This window comes from Centruroides sculpturatus, unplaced genomic scaffold, assembly GCF_000671375.1.
Source record: "Centruroides sculpturatus isolate CEXI.00-Female unplaced genomic scaffold, Cexi_2.0 scaffold307, whole genome shotgun sequence".
NCBI lineage: Eukaryota > Metazoa > Arthropoda > Arachnida > Scorpiones > Buthidae > Centruroides > Centruroides sculpturatus.
This window is the reverse complement of record NW_019384520.1, coordinates 400,495-421,044: the sequence shown is the minus strand read 5'-3', so window position 1 is coordinate 421,044 and position 20,550 is coordinate 400,495. Positions and strand designations below refer to the sequence as shown.

The 20,550-nt window shown below is 27.9% G+C and overlaps 1 protein-coding gene across 1 annotated transcript in view; it reads left to right on the top strand.

Annotated features, from left to right (window-relative positions):
* Window positions 1-15,538, top strand: part of LOC111622724 — a 35,320-nt gene extending 19,782 nt beyond the window's left edge. Inside the window, exons 3-9 of the mRNA XM_023365142.1 lie at window positions 5,815-5,848; window positions 5,931-6,020; window positions 6,119-6,250; window positions 7,857-8,012; window positions 9,344-9,508; window positions 13,582-15,060; window positions 15,138-15,538. Coding sequence (XP_023220910.1) covers window positions 5,815-5,848; window positions 5,931-6,020; window positions 6,119-6,250; window positions 7,857-8,012; window positions 9,344-9,508; window positions 13,582-15,060; window positions 15,138-15,203 — 2,122 coding nt within the window. The 3' untranslated portion in view covers window positions 15,204-15,538. The remainder of the gene's footprint in view (window positions 1-5,814; window positions 5,849-5,930; window positions 6,021-6,118; window positions 6,251-7,856; window positions 8,013-9,343; window positions 9,509-13,581; window positions 15,061-15,137) is intronic.
* The last annotated feature ends 5,012 nt before the right edge of the window (window positions 15,539-20,550 follow it).

Genomic DNA, 20,550 nt, shown 5'->3' with positions numbered 1-20,550 from the left:
AGTAATCAATCTCATTTAAACTTTTCATTGTAAACAGTGTTATAGTTGAATTGTTGTCTTTTAGGACTGTATTATACTAGTATAATCTACCAATCACAAATATTTATTTATTCTAATGTGTTTTTAGACAAATATTGTAAACTAACTGAGGAACCTAGGATCCTAAACACAAGATATATTTAAATGAACCAAGTGAAAATAAAGTAACTTTGTTTTAATGATGACACTGTTTTCCACTAATATAATATTGATATTGTTTTGACATAAACTTAATTATTTTAAGAAATTATTAGTGTATTTAAGCCATCCTGTGTCTTTGTTACTTGGTCCAAACTCTTTTATTCCATTTTGGTCATAAAAGTAAAATTAGAATACACTTTTATTTATTAAGGAAAGACAAGGAGGATAAGAAGTCATTTACCATTGAAAATATTAAAATATGCAAAAGCTGCTTAGTTATAGCTAGTGTCTGATCAGGGCTGCTTTTAGTAATTTTTTTTATCTGAACAACTGTCAGTTTAAGCAACAATTATGCTAACAAACTGTAGAAAAAGACACCTTATACTCTCACAATCTTGGTGCAGTGGTATGATATACAGAGTTGTCCTGGTAGATACAGGATTTGTCACAAAATTGTTCCTTGATTATTAGACTTGTTTGGCAGATAAGTTGGTTTTGTAGCACTCTACATTTACAGATCTAGTTATAATATGTAGCTTTACTAGCTATGCATTCCATACCATTTAACACTCTTCATCAGTCAATCCCTATTATAGAGCTTTGCTTTTCTACATCTATCATATGGTTTGCCATCAGATCTGTTCAGATTAAATTTGAACTTACTCCAAAACAAAACTGAATTCCTTGTCATTGGTCCAAACTGGATGCTATCTGGCCTGGATAAGTTACTGTGCATTTTACTCAACTGTAATGGCTTCTTACATGCAGAAGACTTTTCAAACTCATGTGACACAGATGGTGATGCACAGTTTATACACTTATTTTTTACATCTGTCTGGTCTTTTCATTTTACTTTCAGTTTGGAAGAACTAACAGTATATTCTTACATGCCAAGATGCTTTAGCATGCTATCCTGGCACAGTGAACTCATGCACTTACTTCTTGATCCAGCTTTTCTTTTCAACATTTCCAAGTTTACATCTCCTTTGTAACAAATGCTCCATAGTTGATTGATAACAATGCACTTTGTATGTTAATTCACATGTGGATAACCCTTCAGTATTCAAAGCAATAATGATGGACTTTTCACATGGTGTTAACTGTCACTCTTCATTTTGCTTACAAAAGTACATGGATCTTTTCCTGGATATCAATGCATAATACATATGTAAGAAACATTTCTGCAGTAGACTGTCACCCAACAAAAAATATTTGCTGTTATGGTTGATGCAATTTTTACAATTTCTTTTAAGTCTGAAGCAAAATGATTCTTTAATTTAAAAAGACATTTTTATAGGATTTGAATGATAAAATTTCCATAGTTGCTACTGTATCTTTAAATTAAAATATGTATTTCTACTTTTCTCTAAGTACAGTGCACTCTCACTAATACAAACCTAAGCCAATTAAACTCAAAAAAATGAATAAATTTAGCAATTAAGCAAACTGTCCTAGCCAAAAATTAAAGTTCTTATAGATTACTTTTTAAAAACATAAAATTTGTGAAATTAATAAATATTGTACATTTTAACATGCATCAAATATTAAAATTTTTATATTGTGTTTATTTGGATAATTTTCCTCTCATTTTTTTATGTACAACTCAATGTTCTGAACCTTTCACTAATGAGAATGTTCTTGAATAATAATGACTTTACAGCAGTGGTTCCCAATTAGTTTTTCCTGCGTACCAATTCAAGAAAGAGCTCAAACTCATGTACCTCTTATAGCAGAAATTCATATTAATACATACTATTATAATAAATTTGAATGTAATTCTGTCCGTCTGTCTGTTACCTTTTCACGTCTAAACCGCTGAACAGGTTTTAATAAAATTTGGCACAGAGATAGCTTACATCTTGGAGATGGACATGGGCTATATTTTACTGCAAGAAAATATCTTACTCCCACGAGAAAATTCGATATAATGCAAGCGAAGCTGTGGGTAGACAACAAGTAATAAATAGAATAAGTTTTTTTTACATTTATTACCTTTAAAATACAATTCTAATAATAATGAAAATAACATAAGGTTATTTAATTTCAATGCGACAAATGTGCACGATTTTCTTTGCACAACTTTGTAAAATCTGGTTGCTTTTTGGTCAGCTTCAGTCTCAAGTCATCTTTGAGTTGAAGTTGGTGACGATGTTTAGTTTTCATGTTTGTCATGGCCGAAAATCCACTCTCACAGAGGTATGTTGTGCAAAATGGTAGTAAATATTTTATTGCTGCTTCACTGACATGATGATGATGATAATTGTACAATTTTCGTTTCTTGTATTTCGGTATTGTCACAAATGCATTTTTTTTAATGAAATTTCGAGAATATTTTTAGTTATAAATAAATGAATTTATGCATTCCACATCATGTTGTAAATTGCCAAATTTTTGATGGTCCACCCATTATTTTTTTGATTGTTTTATCTCATGCATTTAAATTTTAAATTGACCAATTTTAGATTGCCGCACATACTCCTTAATGCAATTTCCACTAATTGGGAACCATTGGTTTACAGTAATGAGAAGGCACTGTAACTGTTAAACATATTCCATTAGCAAATGAATTAACTTAAGTGTTATTAACCTGTATTAATTCATTTCAGTTGTTTTGAGTTATATTAACTATATAATTATGCAATATATTAAAATCTAATATGATTTAGTAGTTATAGACATTGATTTGCAATAGCAGATTTTAATCTAAAATTGAAAATTTATTTTGAAACATAATTAAGAAGTTTTACATTAAACTGAAATTAACATTTTATTTCTATTTGATTTGTATGTAAAATTTATTTATTTTTCCTTACAATCAAATTTGTCAGTTTTACTGTAAAGTAAAATATCCAGATCTTACTGTAAGTAGTCCTTTATGTTATTTAATTCCAACTTGTATAGATTTTATATATGAACAACTCAATTGATAACAGGTATAAAGTTGGCTCTTTTGATTGCATTTGATTATTATACAGAGAATGAGTAACTACTTGCTTGGATTAAAATATTGTAGCCAGTTTTAAAAGTAATGGTTTTATTTTATTTATCACAAATACAGTTGAAATGTTGTTTATTGTGCAAAATATTTTGGTGAGTTTAGAAAATCTAAACTGTTTAATGTTTTGTTTAATATCCAAATTTTTTGGACAATCTTAGTTTAAAAAGTGAACCACTTTGAATGTTTTTAAAATAATAATAAATTCCAAATTTAATCATTTTTGTGGTAATTAAGAGAGATAAGGGGTTATTAAGTTCAAACTTATTTTTTTAACTTGTTATATTTCAATACATTTCATTAGATATATAATGAGTTTAGAATGTATAGAATACAAAGATGACATTTTAAATAAGTTGGCTCACTTTTCTTGCTTATTTTTGATTCTTGAATTTCATCCAAAAATAATAATTGAACTAACTTTTTAGTATATTCAATTACAATGAGCAATTATTTATTGTGACGTCGTCACAATGCCAGGCTGCAACTTTTATTCATATTTTTAATTTAATTTAATTTAAAATATGTCCTCCATCTCAAATTAGTAGTGGCTTGCCCCTATACATTATACTTTACCTTTAACAATAGTCGTCATCTATTAACTGCTTTCAGGACAAAAGTTTTGAATTGAAATAACATGACTTACAGTTTGCATCAGAAATTCATATATATATTTAATTGGGGCCTCCTGCCCCTAAGATTTCCATATCTAGTCTAGGATTTTGTCTATCTAATTCCATTCTCAAGATTAGGGAAAGACAGTAACAATTTTTTTAAATTACAGCCCTAAGAGTACACAGTTGTCAAGTTTTTAAATTTTTAATTTTTTAAGTAATTTTCTGGAAATTTTTTCTAATATCTACTTGATTCAAAAATTTTAAAGGTAGTAACATCTAAAGCATATTTGAAAATTTCATTTTCATTTTAATTGAAGTTTTATGTACACTGGATTTATCTAAAATCTGTAGCCAGATTTAGTAGTAATTCTTGGAACTTTAAGATTGAAATTAATGTTGGAAATTTTTTTAGCTTAATCTTTTTGCACAGTTGAAATTTTGAGAATAATTTATGACTAGTTTCTGGAGAAATATCAAACCTCTAACAGATAGAATGTTTGTTTTTATAGAAATTGATTAGTCATCCTAGAACAAAAATACTGTCAACTTCAATTCAATTAGATTGGTTCCCAATCTCATCACTTGTGATCCCAAGGAATGAATTTATTTACATGAGAGTTCATAAATTACTAGGTGAATTTTTAGTGGTCAGTAAACAAATTTCTAAAATCATGGAAATATATTTACATATCGTTGTTGTTGTTGTTGTTATATTTATATTTTTTCAGAAAATGTTTCAAATTATAATATTTTCTTCATCTGATTAACCTTACTCATATATTGAATTGTAAATTTTTTACTAATCTTATATGAAAATAATGCAAAAATTAAATATTAAAGTTAAGATTAAAAACTATTCATATAATTTATCATATTTTATTCTGTGTGATGATCTATCATGGAATTCAGTTTAAAAAAGGAACAAAATATAAAATTTCATTTCATTTTCAGACTTATTGAATTAACATTATTAATATTTTGTTTTAGTTTTTTTTTATTCTTGAGAGAGAGTGCAGTTTCATTTTCTTAAACTTAGCATAATAATTAGCATAATTTATTATTACGTTTCTTCGAACATTTATTTAAAATTGATATTGCTATTTTTATTTGAATATAATAATTAAATATATTATGTACAAAACTGAATTTTTACACAGTTGATTTTTCTACAAAAATCTAAGGCCCTAAATTTAGCTCAAAAATAATGATTACATAATTACTTTCCTTTATAATAATTTCCATATGCACATATATACTTGTTCCAACCATAATGCTACTGATGGAAACATTTCTGGAATTTTTTTTTTTAATAACCTGTTTGACAGTCTATTTTATTAGATTTGATTTCCTTAATAATGTCAAATTGCTTCCTTCTCATTATTTTCAATTTTGCATAAAATCAGAACACACAGTGACAATTTGGTTGGAATGCTGATTGTAAGATGCTAAAAGTTATTGGATGTAATATGTGAAGGACACATTTGTCATGACAGAACACACTACTCAAAAAATTTGAGTTCTTTTCTATCTAATTGATTCCCTCAAACATGTTTCAAGCTTTGTAAAAACACATTAAAACAAAATTTCACATTTTCACTATGCTCAAATTTTGTTAATTTTAGTGAACATCTCATGTATACTATATCATTGTATGTGCATGTGTGTGCGCGCACACTGATATAGATGAATATTACTATGTACTGGACATGCTAACTTGCACAAGTGCATAGGGCATAGGGAAGGGTTGCTATGATAAGTTCAAACTATTTTGTGTTTACATCTCATCCATTTAGTAGTAGTACCATTCAGTTCATGAAATTTTTTGTTCTGACCTGCTAAAGAAAAAAGTTAAATTTATTAAAATTTAATTGCTATTTTGATTTTAGTATTCTGATTAATTTCGGATGACAATTAGATTTAAATATTGATACTATTTTTCTTATTTAACAATTCCTGAAATAGTTGTTAATACATAACTTCTATGTTTATTTTGTAAATTCTAATTTAAACTATTCATTACAGTCATGATACAAATGAGGATGTGTTTATTCATCAGGTAACTATCTTAAATAAAATTGTAAAATTAAATGTTTATTAATATAAAATAATAAACTGTTGTTTTTAATAATTGCTTTTAGTCTGCTATAAAAAAGAATAATCCAAGAAAAATGATACGAAGTGTAGGAGATGGAGAAGTAGTTGAATTTGATGTTGTAATTAGTGCAAAGGTTAGTTTTATAACACTCAAAACTAATAAAAATCAAAAATAAATTTTATAAATTTACCAATTACTTTTCATATATATAATTGCTTTATGATTCAATAGGGAAATGAAGCAGCAAATGTCACTGGACCAAATGGCAGTACTGTGCAAGGCAGCAAATATGCTGCTAATTGGAATTATCGTGGTCGTTGGTCTGCAAGAAATAATTTTCCTCCTTTTAGGCAAATGCGGAAAGTAAGAATGTTTAAAATTTTAATATTCTTCTGTTTAAGAAATTAATTTTCCTGTCTATACAAATTCATATCAGTGGAAACTGCTTTAAAAGGTCACCTTTAGGACACAAAAAAGGCCTCTAAAAAAAAGATGACCTTTTTAATTATGAGAGCAATTAATTTTTTTCTCACTTAAACTTTACAAGAACTTATTTATTTAAATTGTTATCTTGCTTAAATTTTTATAAACTTTAAGATAAATAGATCTATTTGTGCTTTGAAATAATAGAATTCAATATAGTTTACCACTTAAAGTTTTATTGTACAAATATTAATTTATACAATGTTTTTTCTTAATGAATAACTGTCAATATAAATGAAGAATAAGTATATTCTGTAAAGAAAATTATCTAAAAGTTTCCAAATAAAAAATTTATTTGGCATTTCTTAAGGAATTTATATTATTTTTTTGTGCAAATTATAGTATGTTTTTAAGTGAAAATAGCTTTCTTTTGCATTTTTCAAACATATTTCCTGCTTTGCTTATAAGAGTATGCTCTTATGTGTTTGTTCTGTCTTATATAAAGCCACTGCATCTGTTTGATGTAAATTAAATGTAAATGTATAGGTAATTCAGTGATCTCTGTGGTAGCCAATATTAAAAATAAAAATTCTTCCAATACTATAAATGAAATACAATATATTCTTAATTATATGATGATTATTCACTAGGGATAACAATGCAATTTAGTTCTGTATTAAACTTAGCTTAACTGTAATTTATCTTTGCAGAAAATTTTCATGATGCTTACAAAATCAAAACTAAAACAAATTGAAATAGTCAATACAAATTATTACAGTGTATTTTAATCATAAATTATAATAATCACTACATTGGAATAATTCTTTAATGTAATCAATTAAATTTAATTAACTAAAATACAGTTTGAGGATTTTTCAAATTCCTAATTGATGCAGGAATAAATTTCTCAAATAGTTTATGGAAGGGATATGCATCAATGATCCAACAATTTCTATTTATATTGATATTTTTAAAATAAATTACATTTAATTGTTTAAATTAATAAAAAAAAAAAAACTTGCTACCATAAATTAAAATTTAACAGTAAATTTTTATATGCATGAAATAAGTATTTCAGGTTGTAATTGTTTTTACAAAATATGCTGAATTATCTATAGTCTTCCAATATTTTAGAAATATTTTTGATATCTTTGTTAATTGACTGTTAAATTATCATATAACTTAATAAAGGTGCAACAAGTTACTGACCATTTGCAGTGTCAAGCAGTTGACCATTTAATTGCCAAACATTTTCATTGAAGTCAATTGAGAAAAAAAATCAGTAATTTCAAAAATTGGTCATTATGTAGCAATGACTGTTTAAATGACTGACTGCAAAACCAGTTTCCACTGTATTTACTTCTGCAATAAAGCAAATTACATTTTTAAAATTTTAAGAATTAGATTAACTGTATATAGGAAACATTGACTTTTCATACATAATAGATTTAAATGTCAATAATTGAGATCAGATGTTAAAATTATGAACTTTTATCATACATAAGCAGTTATTTTTGTATAATGTGTTGTAACTGCTTATTTTCAGAGTCCTAATATAGATAACCTTTCTCAACGCTACAATGAAGATGAGGGTAAAAATTATGCACCGCGTAGAAGTTCTCAAAGACCATTTTTTAGAAAATTTTTTCAAAGACCACCTGGTTCAAAAAACTCTTATTCAAGAGAAAGAGGGGATAATGAGGTGAGATAATGTAGTTTTAAATAAATTAATGATTAATGACTATGTAAAACTATTGTTATATATAAAGTTAGCAAATACTTTTCTCATTGAGAAATTTAATTTCTAAAAATTAAGACATGATCAAAAATAAACAAATGGAACTAGATATTCAATAATTTTCCAGTGGTGATATTGTGAAAGAAAGTAAAAATGTAATCTCTGTGCTAAGACATGTTTTGTATTAGACGGCGCTATGTTGGTGCTCTTTACATTTTTTTGGTCGTAGGTCACAATATTGTTTGGTCTGCTATATTTCAGTGTGGCATGTCTCTCTCTCATTCAGCTTTTTCTTTGTGTTATATCTAACTGTATATTTCTGTGCATCGTTAGATTTGTTTATTTGCTTTATTTTCTGACACATATATTATCATGAATGAGCCTAAAATGTTTTTCAGTTAAATTCCAGTTTATAACTATCAAACTAACTATTAGTATTATCAGAAATTATGCAATATGCTGATTTTCATTAATAATTATAAACATTTATGCAATTAAAATGTGTCTTGTTAAACAAAAATTAAGACTATACAAGAAGTCTTTTATACTTTCTCACACTCAGCAAGTAAGTCTTATGGTGGAGTCAACATTTTAGTCAAAGATGGAGTATAGTCTTAATTTACAATTACAGTACTCTCATGGCCATTTTTATTAAATGTATATTATATTTTTACTTGTGCCATTACCAGAGAGAAATATTTTTATATTTTGCATAGTGAGGTGTACGAGCAACCTCTAATAAAAGGTCAACTCTGCCATAAGACTGTTACTTTCCTGAGGTGTAAGAAAGGACAAAAGACTTTTTATAGTCTTAATTTTTATTTGATTTACAGTTTCTGTCCCATTTCAAATGATGATGCATAATTTCAGATTTTATTTCCTAACCCATTCTATATTGTTTATGGGAAAATTTGTTTTGGTTTGAGAACAACTTTTAGAAATGAATTAAGTCAAAACCTAAGATTTGACTGTATTTTATTTCAAATGTAGATCATGGTTTCTTTAGTTTATTGACTAACAGAAATTTGATTAAAAATGAAAAAGTAGTAATAATTTTTAAGGTATTGTTTATTTTCTCAATAAATTACATAGATTATGGTGTATGAAAGTGCAATTGTTTTGTTATGTGTTTAAGTTCTATTTATTCTTATTAATTCTTAGTAAAATCTATTTAAATATAAATATGAAATTTTTTTTTCTTTATAGAAAAATTTTCCTAAAATCTCATTAAAATTTTTTTAATTTTAAAAATGTATAAATTGCAAAAATTAAAAGTTTTTCCTCCTATTCCATAGAACAAATATATCTCACGGGTAGATGATAATCAGCGTTCTGATTATAACAGACGCCAAGGTCCACCTCGACGATTTTTTCGCCGTTACTTTAGGCGTGCTACTCGCAGGCCACGTAGTGATACAGAAGGAAGTCAAAGTGGAATGGATAATGATGGAAAAGACATGGTAAATTTTATTTTCTTTAACTAGATTTGTTATATTAACAAGTTGTATAATATTTATGAAATTTTATTTAAATGGGCTATCTCTATTTATAGAGAACATCTTTAATAAGAAACTACTTAGATAATCTAGGAAGTTATACCTTTTGTGTCTGATAGTTTCTAGTAGTTATTTTTTTTATTAAATTCTTTTAAATTGAATGGGTTCTTTTTCAGAAATGCAAAAAATTTTTTCTAGCATTGTAGCCTGATAGGAAAAGTTTACTTGCAAAGTAGTTTTTTTTTCTTTTTTAATTCTAAAATATGTGGAAGTATTTCTTCCATATCACCAAGTAAACTTTTGAGAAATAAATTAGTCCTTCTGTCTTTAAATTGAGTAGTGAAATTTTTTTTAATGTTTACATTCATGTTCATTAACATGATTTGATTGAATTTTTCTTAACCAAACTTATTAATACCTTATCAACCTATTTTTACATAAAATTTAAATCCATATGTTGTGAAGAATAAATTTGACAAAAACAAATTGCATATCCTGAGAATTTTGTGAATTAACACATTACACTATAAAATAAACTAATTTAATACTAAACAACTTAAAATTTTCTGGTATTAGGATTCAAATGAATTATGTAAAAATAATCTGTTGTTGCTTCAAAAAATCTTATAAGAGTTTAATGTAATTTCTTAAATAGCTGATTCCTAAGTGTTGTGTTAGTTCATTGTTGTTTAAAATTTTTTGTGATAAATAAAAATGCCTTACACTATTGAACAATTTTTTTCATAGTGGATAGTTATATAGAGAGGAAAATTTACTGAAAATATGGTAATGTGGTTTATGCAAAAATATCCTGAATCATCTGTGCCTATAAAGGTCTGATTTTTACAAACTTTTTAATAAGTGGCTTTTTGTGTAGCAAGATCTGTCTAACAAGAGTTGTCATGAGTAAAAGAATTATCTGTGAGAAGACTTAAAGACATTCAGATTATCTTATTGTTGTTTTCATACAGCTAAGAAAAGAATCAGGTTTTGGCTTATAAGAATTATTTTTAAACTATTGAAATTCTGAATAAATGTTCAATTAAAATGTTTTTTGCAACATGTAACTGGCTGTGCTTGTTACACTGCTTTAGTGTTTCCAAATTCATTGTGCTACTTCACAAGAGCTCACTTGATTTGATCATTTAATTGATAAACCCACAGCTCGATTCACTATCAGGTGGTTAATCAAGTGAAACTTGAAACTGTGATAAAGCAACAGCTTTTTGTTGTAAGCAGTATGAGTAAGCCACAAGAAACTCCACTGAAACTGAAGAGTAATAAAATTTGTTTTGTTTGTTGCAGGCATTGAAAATTTATCTGTTTTGAACAATAAAAAATATTTTTTAAAGTTAGTTGTCATTTATATGAATGTTTTTAATACAAATTTATGTAATGTTGATTGTGTGAATGCTTTTATGTAAATTAAACATAATTACAAATATTCATAAACTGATCAAAATTCTTAGATACAAATATTAAAAAAATTGATTAAAACCTTTAACTTAATATGTCTATTTCATAATTAATGAAATTTGTATTTTTCTCCCATCTATGAACAATTTAGCATGCAAGTGTCATGGATATAAATATTTTAGAACTGTGGAGTTTGACTTCTGAATTGTTCTGGAAATGCCTAGGAATCACAAATCTATTTACTCCAACCATTTTGTGCTTGATTCTACTTGTTCAGAAATTACTATGGGTTGGAAATATGCAGTACTAAGCATCAGGGATGGAGAGTTGGAATTGAGTCAATTTTTTTATGGGCATCATTTTAAAAAATACAGTCACGAGTTGTGTATTTTTCTGCCAACTCCCCCATCCCTGCTAAGCATCACCTTGTTGGAACAAACAGGTTTATGAATTCTTGAACAAATATTTCTATTTTAGTTGATTGAAGGAAAAATACAATTCTAAAGATCTGAGATATTTTAGATATTATACATATAACAACAACAAAAACAGAACAATGTGTCTGAAGTGAACCTTTAAAAAACTAAATGTAACAAATTTGCTCTCAGTCAGATTGTTGTTGTTGCAGTATGGAAACAGGCTTACAAACATTTTTAAGTTGATTGTTTTCATGAATTGTATACATTCTAATGTTTTATTAAACTTGATGATGGGTACATTGTTTCCTAATAAAGTTTGATGTCTGTCTTTAATATGCTTTACAAATGCACTAACTTCATAGCTTTGTACCAACATTTTCTGAAGTTTCTGTTGAATGTGGTTGCTTAAAGCTGGAGTATTGACTTTGGATACTGGAGTAGCTCTATTTGTAGAAGTTGAGGATGTTACCTTACTCTTTGCTTTTGCATATCGGTATAACTGAGTCATTCCCTCTGTTCCAAAGGATACCTAAAAAAGAAAAAAATAAACAACTATTGTTTACCTATGCCATGTAAAAGAATATTGTAGTTTTGTTTTTCCTTCTCATAACACAATTTTTTTTTATCTGTGGACTTGGTTTAGTTTTGTATGTGAATGTTAGGATTAGTTATGCCATTGCTGGACTTTGCAAGATTTGATGTAGAGAACTAGAACTGTACAGTCGACCCCCCCCATAACACTGTTGATTATTCTGTTTTATACGAATTCCATGTTTTACGAGTCACTTAGATTTTACAAATACATGTGCTGGGCTGTGAACGGCTTATGTATTTGTAAAATCTAAGTGACTCATACAACATGGAATTCATATAAAACGGAATTATCAAGTGTTATAGGGGGTCGACTGTAGTAAAATCGTTGATTTTTTTTTCCATTGGTAATTTATAGTTGTTTATGTAAATTATTATTAGTAATAATAATCTGGACAATTACTTTTATGTCTGCAAACAGATCTTAATATTTACTCTTAAGTTAATGACTCAAATGAAGATTTACCTGTTAAAAACTACAAGTACAGCAACAATACTCTTACAGAAACCTGAACCACATTTGCAGTAGCACCAGGCTTTTCTCATAGCTTTCTTTCTTGAAATCTGTTTTGCAGGGTAAGCATGTGGTGCCATAGTTTTTCCACCCATTGCATGATCCAGTTGTTGTTAATGTTTTCATTACCCTACAAGAAATAAGGTAAAATCCCACTTTTAAAAGCTCTTCTTCAATCAAGCATTGTTTTCTGACTAATTCTTCTAATTTAAGATATTCTAATGCATTCTAATGTAATTCCATAATAACATACAAGGATATTGAATATTAATCCAGTTTACAGGTGGAAAAATTAAAGTGCATACAGCCAACTCAAGCATCTATTATCTTTTCACTGAACTCTAAGCATCCTTTACAGGAAGTGGCACTTTCCAGTACATAATTAAACAATCTCTAGTTGTAGTGCAGGCCAAAAATAAGCATGACATTGAGTCAAACAACAGTCAGATGTTATTCTGGGAGAGATTTTGTCTAGCGTTTTTCTTATTTCTGGGCTAGTTTACTGACATCCTAGCATACTTGATTGGTAGGTAACTCTGCCCAGACATGCTTAATGCCAGAAGTCTGGAGATGTGGCCATTTCTTATGACCAGTCACATCATATAGATACTTCCAGGATGTATTTACTGTTCATCTGTCTGTGTCCAATCATTCTTTCCTGTAAATAGCCCCTAGATCTGACAGCAATAGCAACTAAATTGATTGCAGGATCCTTTTCAATTTTTCAACTTGCATGTGTGCATTCTATAAGATACAAGATAGTTCTGTAGATAGTTGATAAGTTCTTTGTTTTCTATCATAAAGAACTATTAGAATTAAGGATTAATATTACTGAAATTCTTGATTTAATTTGCTTTCATATATTGCTATTAAGCTATAAATTTTATTGAAAAAATGTGTTTGCATTTCTGGAAATCAGTATTTTCAGAAGAAAACTTTGTTCATTGACTTTGTTTTCTATGAACGTTTTTATCTTACTACTTTTAATAACTGATTATATTTCAAGTGATGATAATTTATATGCAAATGTTATCACCATTATTAGTATTATTAAATTTGTATTATTATTATAATCCTTTTTAATGTAATTTTATTAGGAAATTAAAGAAAAATCTCAAAGTCATCAGAACCATTTGTCTGGAAATTCTCGTCCTCGACGCACACGCAGAAATTTGACTTTAGATAGAGGAGGTAGAATTCGAAGATTCTCTAAAGAAAATATGAATTCCGTAGATACAAAATCTAAAGATCTAAGTGATAGTTATGGGATGAATTTTTCATCTCAGCATTCAGAAAGAGATTTGAATTCGAGAATTTCTAAACCTCGTAGACCGTCATATAAAAACAAGATAGCAAAGAAAAAATATTACAGCAAGCGATCGAATAATCCAAACTTAAAATCTTCATCCAAAGAATCATCCGAAGAAGCAAAAGATGATGTTACAAACGATGATATTTTTATTCAAGAAAATTCGTATAATAAATCGAATATGATGGTAGAATCATTGTCACATAAAGAGTATGTTACATCTGCTTTGAGTGATATTACAATGAATAATTCTACAAGAGAGAACGAAGTTTTTAATTCACAGCAAATGAAAACAGAAAATTCCAATGACTCTGTTTCTCCTATTACAGTCAATTCTGAGGAAATGCAGAATTATGAATGTTCAAACAATAAAATAGAAATCCAAGATGATAATTCTGAAAAAGAAATAGCATCAAAAGAATTCTGTCAAGCTGAAGTAGAAAGTAATGCTTTGAAGGCTGTTGAAAACACTAAATCTGAAAATGAAGATTTAGTTCAAAATGAAGTAGTTGAAAAGTGCCACACAGAATCAGAATTAATAAATTCAGTTGTTAAATGTAGCGTTGATGTAAAGGAAAACACAACTTCCTCAGAAGAAATTCCGAAAGTAACAAGTAATGAAAATGGTCCTTCAAATGAATCTACTGAAGATACGAATGTTTTAATGAATAATGTATCTCAAAAGCAGACTGAAAATAAATTAGAAAAAGATGAAAATTATGAAGAAAAAATTTCACCAGCGGTGCTTGATAATGTTGTTGATAATGAAAATAAAGATACTGTCGTAAATTCAGATAGTCAAGAAGCGTCTGTTTCCAGTGAACCAATTGATACATCAGTGTGTGCATCTCCTCAAGAAGTTTGCATTTCCAAAGAAACTGCTAAAACAGAGGATAAATCTGTAAATCCATCTGATAAAGAACTTAGTATTTCTGAAGAGAATAATGGAGCAGGTGATACATTACTAAGTGCATCCACTAATGAACTTCCTATTTCTGAAGCAAACAATGGAGCAGGTGACACAAGTATTTGTCCATCTGATAAAGAACTCGTTTCAACCAGTGTTTCCGAATGTGTATCTCCTGCTTCTGGAGATGGAGTAACTGCCTCTGACAGTCCAGAAATGCTAACCGATGAACTCTCAGAAAAAAGTACAGTAGAAGAAAATCAAACAAATGCTTGTGCTAGTGGAGATTCAAATACTACTTCTCCTCCTTTATCAGTTCATAAACCAGTTATTTCAACAGTTAATTCTTTTGGAGAAAAGGTTTGGAATTGAAATTATATAAATTTTTATACTTTGTTAAACTGGATCATTGACTTTTTTTTTCTTATTTTGTTTAGGCTGTTACTTCGTGTGAAGATGTTGGTGCCAGTGACACTCCATCTGAAGCAACAGTATTAGCATAAATTGTTGCATGTAATTTAAACTTTGTTTAAAAAATTTTATATATATATGTATATATACATATATATATATATAGTTGTATAAAGGTCAGTTACTGTAGAATTTAAATTTATAATATGCTGTTTGCTTTTTTTTCAATACAAAAACAAAAAATAATTCTTTCCGCTATATAAAACTCATGAGGAAAGAAACATTCTGCATATAGTTCAACTGTTATTTTTTAATTTTTAACAGCTAAGAATGGCTGTTTTGAGAACAGTCTATTTATTTATATCTCTTTAACTTATTTTTGTCATAAATAAAACCAAAAAAAAAAACAAAAATACAAATTTGAATAACATTATATATATATTATATATATATTTGTTTCATGTATTTGTACAGAAAAAAAAACTGATTTGTTTAAAGTAAGTGATTTAATAAAAAGAAAAAAATGCTCAAAGAAAATTATTTGAAATTTATTATACATTAACTGATTTTTACATAATTTTATATAGAATTGCTTAATATTCTGTTAGAGTAGTTTTATTCAGTTGAATTTTTTTAATCTAATTGAAGGTGTAAAATGAGAAGTGAAAAGTTATTGCCATATTAGTTTCTAAAATCTTTTGTCTAGAGTATATTTTCTAGTAGAAATCTTTAGATAAGCCGTCTGCTGTTTTTCTATGTCGAAAACATTAATTTTGCTTAGCAAAATTGTTAGAAAAAAATTTACATATATAATAAAAATTAAACTTCAAGAAGAAAATATTTTATAAGGTTATAGCTTTTATATAATTACATTACTTGTGAAATGACAAGGGAAATTAAATTAATTAATGATTCATTTGCTGCTAAGTTTTTTTGATAGTTTATTAATATCAGTTTTTATTAAACAAAAGAAGTTATTCATTAAAAACACTAACTGTAAAGAAGAAATATTAAAAATTTTGTAAAACTAATGTCCAAATAAATTGCATGAGTTTTTAAAAGAATGATATATTTAATATCACCAATATACAATGATAAATTATGACATTGTGTTTTATTTATTATGCAACTAACAAATATCAAATCCTTTTATACTTTTGGAATAATTAAGGTTTTTTAAATTAAAAAGATATCTCCGTTTTCTGATAAATCGTGTGCTTAAATAACCAAAAATTCTATTTTTAATTATAGCAATATTGCTATTTGTATTTTTAATTTACATTTTTAAATTAAATATCTTTATTCTGTAATGACAGATTAAATAATGGGTTAAAATACAAAGAAACAACTTATCTTTGATGTTGAAATATTTTCAGTTTGTTTTGAATTAATGGTACAGTACATACAATGATTTTGCCAAATGTTAATTCAAAATTTTGCTTTGTTAAATATCTATTTGGCTGATCAGCTAATGAATTATTGCAGAAATTTTGAAGGAATTCACTTAAAATTGAACTTTTAAGATATTTTTTAATTATGCTAATAAAATTGCTTCTTAAAAATTTCATAGAATTTGTATTAATACTATATTCAATGTAAAAATAAAAATTGATAATTTAATTTCTGCTCATTTAATAGAGCTGTTTAGTTTCAAATATCCAGTAGTATTTAATGATAAATTGTTTTTAGATTGTAATTAAATTTTCCTATAATGTTTTTATATGAGCGTTTTAAACCATTAACTTGTCATTCTGAAACTCATTTTGTATAAGTGTGAAGAAAGGAATTCTCCTTTTTCATATCTTGTCCTCTTGCAGTATGCAGTCTTTCCAATATTAAGTCTTTTCTGTAATTTTCACTATGAATTCTCTTGTACAAATTGGTTCTCCTTTTATAGTTAAGCATTTTACTTAGCTCTTACGGCTAAGTCTTCAACATGCTTAACAGTAATTCAAAATACAGAATTTTACTTTGACTCTTTTTGCACTATCAATAAGGGAAAGAAATTATTAATGTTAACTATTTATCTTGGAACACACAATTAGTTAGCCTGAAACTAGGATTTCAGTACATGATTAAAATGAATGAATTAGTGTGAAAATGTGGACTGCCAAGATGGTTAAGGTCTAAGAAAAATGCCTCCGGTTTTTGCCAGTCTATACGATTCTGGGTCCTCTGAGCTGTATACTTATCTCCTGGATATGATGGACCCACCACCTGATCTCCCCACTGTGTAGAAAAATGATCCCCCCCCATTCTGGAAAAATTTTTAATAAGAGTAAAAAAGGAAAAAAAATCATGTCTACTTTTAAATGTAATCTTAATGATATCCAACTTTTAGATACAAATTGACTTTTAAAGTATCAGCACTTTAATATAAAACTAGTATTTAAAAATAATTTTTTTCAAATACTGATATGAAATATTTTTATTTGCAATTTATAAAGTGCAAGTAAAAGATGTTTTTATCATATTACAATTACTATATCAAATATTATGAAAGATCTATCTCAATAAATAAAAGAATCTTTCCATGTACTTTGGATTGGATACATTCTAATTTATTTTCCAATGTATTTTGTCATTTCAAATTATATTCTTTATTCTCAAGATTCTTTGATTTTCAGCTGTTTTTCAAGTACCATTCCATTTGATTTTATATTTATTTTCAAGTATACAAAATCTGCACTGTACACTTACTGGTTTTATTCATTACACTAATGTTTGCATTCATTTTTTGGGTTAACATTTGGGTTTTCTTAGTTTTTTTTTTTTTTTCAATTTTGGAAACAAGTAAACTCTGAATGCATTAAATCTTTGTGCACAAATGCTATAGCTCAATATATTCAAGATGCATTCATAGACTGAAATTGTTTGCCACAAGCAAATAATGTTCTCTACTAGCTTGTCTTGGAAATAGCATTACAGTCGACCCCCCCCCTATAATTACGATTCCTATAAAACTACGAAAAAATATACGTATTTTGGAAATGTTGAGTCGGATTAGTGTAGAATCGATTAATTTTATGGAAGAAAACCTTTCAATCAGCCGTAGTCCGTAAACTTGACACGTGTCGGGCTGTGATTGGAACGACTTGTAAGAAATCGGATTCCTAATAAATTGGAACGTATCTAATCTTATAGGGGGGGTTGACTGTATTTATAATTCTAGAAGAATGTGTTTTGATCTAAAGATGTTCACTATTTGATTGAGAACAAGACTGGCTCTAAGCACATGGAAAAGTAGACATCTGCTTATGACACCCAAGTTTCAGGAGACGTCAATGAGTTTCATAACTGAAGTGTGTTTTTCATAACTGTATTTCCTCATTATTTCTTTATTCATTTTTATATTAAAGAAAAAGAAACAGCAACAACTGATTTTTTTTAACTTAAGGTATAAAAACTTTGTTCTGTAAACTGTGGCATAAATTAAACCACCAAAAGTTTCTTAATTGCAAAAGAACAAAAAGAATAGATATTTATCCTATTTATCATACTTTTTATTTNGAGTCGGATTAGTGTAGAATCGATTAATTTTATGGAAGAAAACCTTTCAATCAGCCGTAGTCCGTAAACTTGACACGTGTCGGGCTGTGATTGGAACGACTTGTAAGAAATCGGATTCCTAATAAATTGGAACGTATCTAATCTTATAGGGGGGGTTGACTGTATTTATAATTCTAGAAGAATGTGTTTTGATCTAAAGATGTTCACTATTTGATTGAGAACAAGACTGGCTCTAAGCACATGGAAAAGTAGACATCTGCTTATGACACCCAAGTTTCAGGAGACGTCAATGAGTTTCATAACTGAAGTGTGTTTTTCATAACTGTATTTCCTCATTATTTCTTTATTCATTTTTATATTAAAGAAAAAGAAACAGCAACAACTGATTTTTTTTAACTTAAGGTATAAAAACTTTGTTCTGTAAACTGTGGCATAAATTAAACCACCAAAAGTTTCTTAATTGCAAAAGAACAAAAAGAATAGATATTTATCCTATTTATCATACTTTTTATTTTCTAGTTCAATTTTTAAATTATAAAATTTGAACTGAAAAATGTTGGTGGTTGTTTTGTATTTTATCAGCAATAAATGGATGGCAAGTAAATTCAGTTTAATCAATAAACTTAATTTGATTAATGAACAATACGTTGGTTCTACAACTTTGTCTCGGGATATGGCTATTTACAACAGAATATAATAAAAAATATACAATTTAGAGGAGGATGCTAAAGTTTTCCCAGTAATTTTGGCTCAGAATTAATATACTTCTGTAAATTTAGTAATTATCTTTTTAAACAATGGTTTGTTCAAGAGGAAAAAATATATAACTTATTATTATAAACTAGACTTTAAAAAAAAAATTGCAATTGATATATTATTTTTTACTTTTCCATATCTCCAAACAGCATCTGTGTACATAAATGTTCACTGGAGGGAACAGGTCATCTGCCCCACTGAAACAGACCTTAAGCCTTTCTGTAGCCTGATTTTAGTTATCCCAATTGAATTCTAATAGTCTTTATAAGGGCTTGTATCCCAAAAACCCTGCACAAATTTCAAACTTATTTAAGATAACTTCTCCGTACCACAAAAATTCTTAAAATTTAACATTCAAATGACATAGTTAGGACCATGATCTATTGCAATTTGAACTTTAGTCTTAACCCGTTCCATTAACCATTAGAAATGGCTTTGAAGTGACAAAGTTTGGCTTCCTATCCTCCAACTCCTCAGTCGGATCCAGATTCCCAACTATTTTCATGAACTTTTTGCTTTAGTTAGTACTAAAATCTATTGGCCTCAATTACAGAATGTTGGCTTCACAGAATATTGAATTCTGTAATAGTCCAACTTAGCAACTGTCTGACCTGGAAGACATATCAGGGTAGTATTTCTTTAGAAATGGTACTAACCTTTTCCAAATGCATTTGTTGCCATATACTACTATGGTGATATGGGGCAATGAAGGCCTGTGATCATCTCTTTGGACTGATTGGCAGCCAAATCTTTGCTTCGTGAATCACTTGTTCCTCCAGAATCTGGTGAACATACCCGTATGAAATTTTGAACTCTCTCAAGTATTCTTCCTCGCATTGATTCCTCTTCCTTTCAGTCAATTTCCTTCTTTCCACTACTTTTGTTCTTTCTGCAGTTTTGCCTTACTCTGATCAAAAAGAAGCTATACATTGAACAATGTGGCACTCATGCAGAGAAACATTTAACTGTACAATATTTCCCAATTTTGTGATTTTTCAGTATGAAATCTGCCAATTACATTACTTCTATTGAATTCATTTAATTCTTCCATTTTTAAAATGGTCCTCCACCACAGTGACAATATAGATAAAATAATGTCACATGGCACACTTCAGATTGGTTTAATCCAATGACGATGAACCAATGTGAATCTAACGCAATGATTTCAAGATA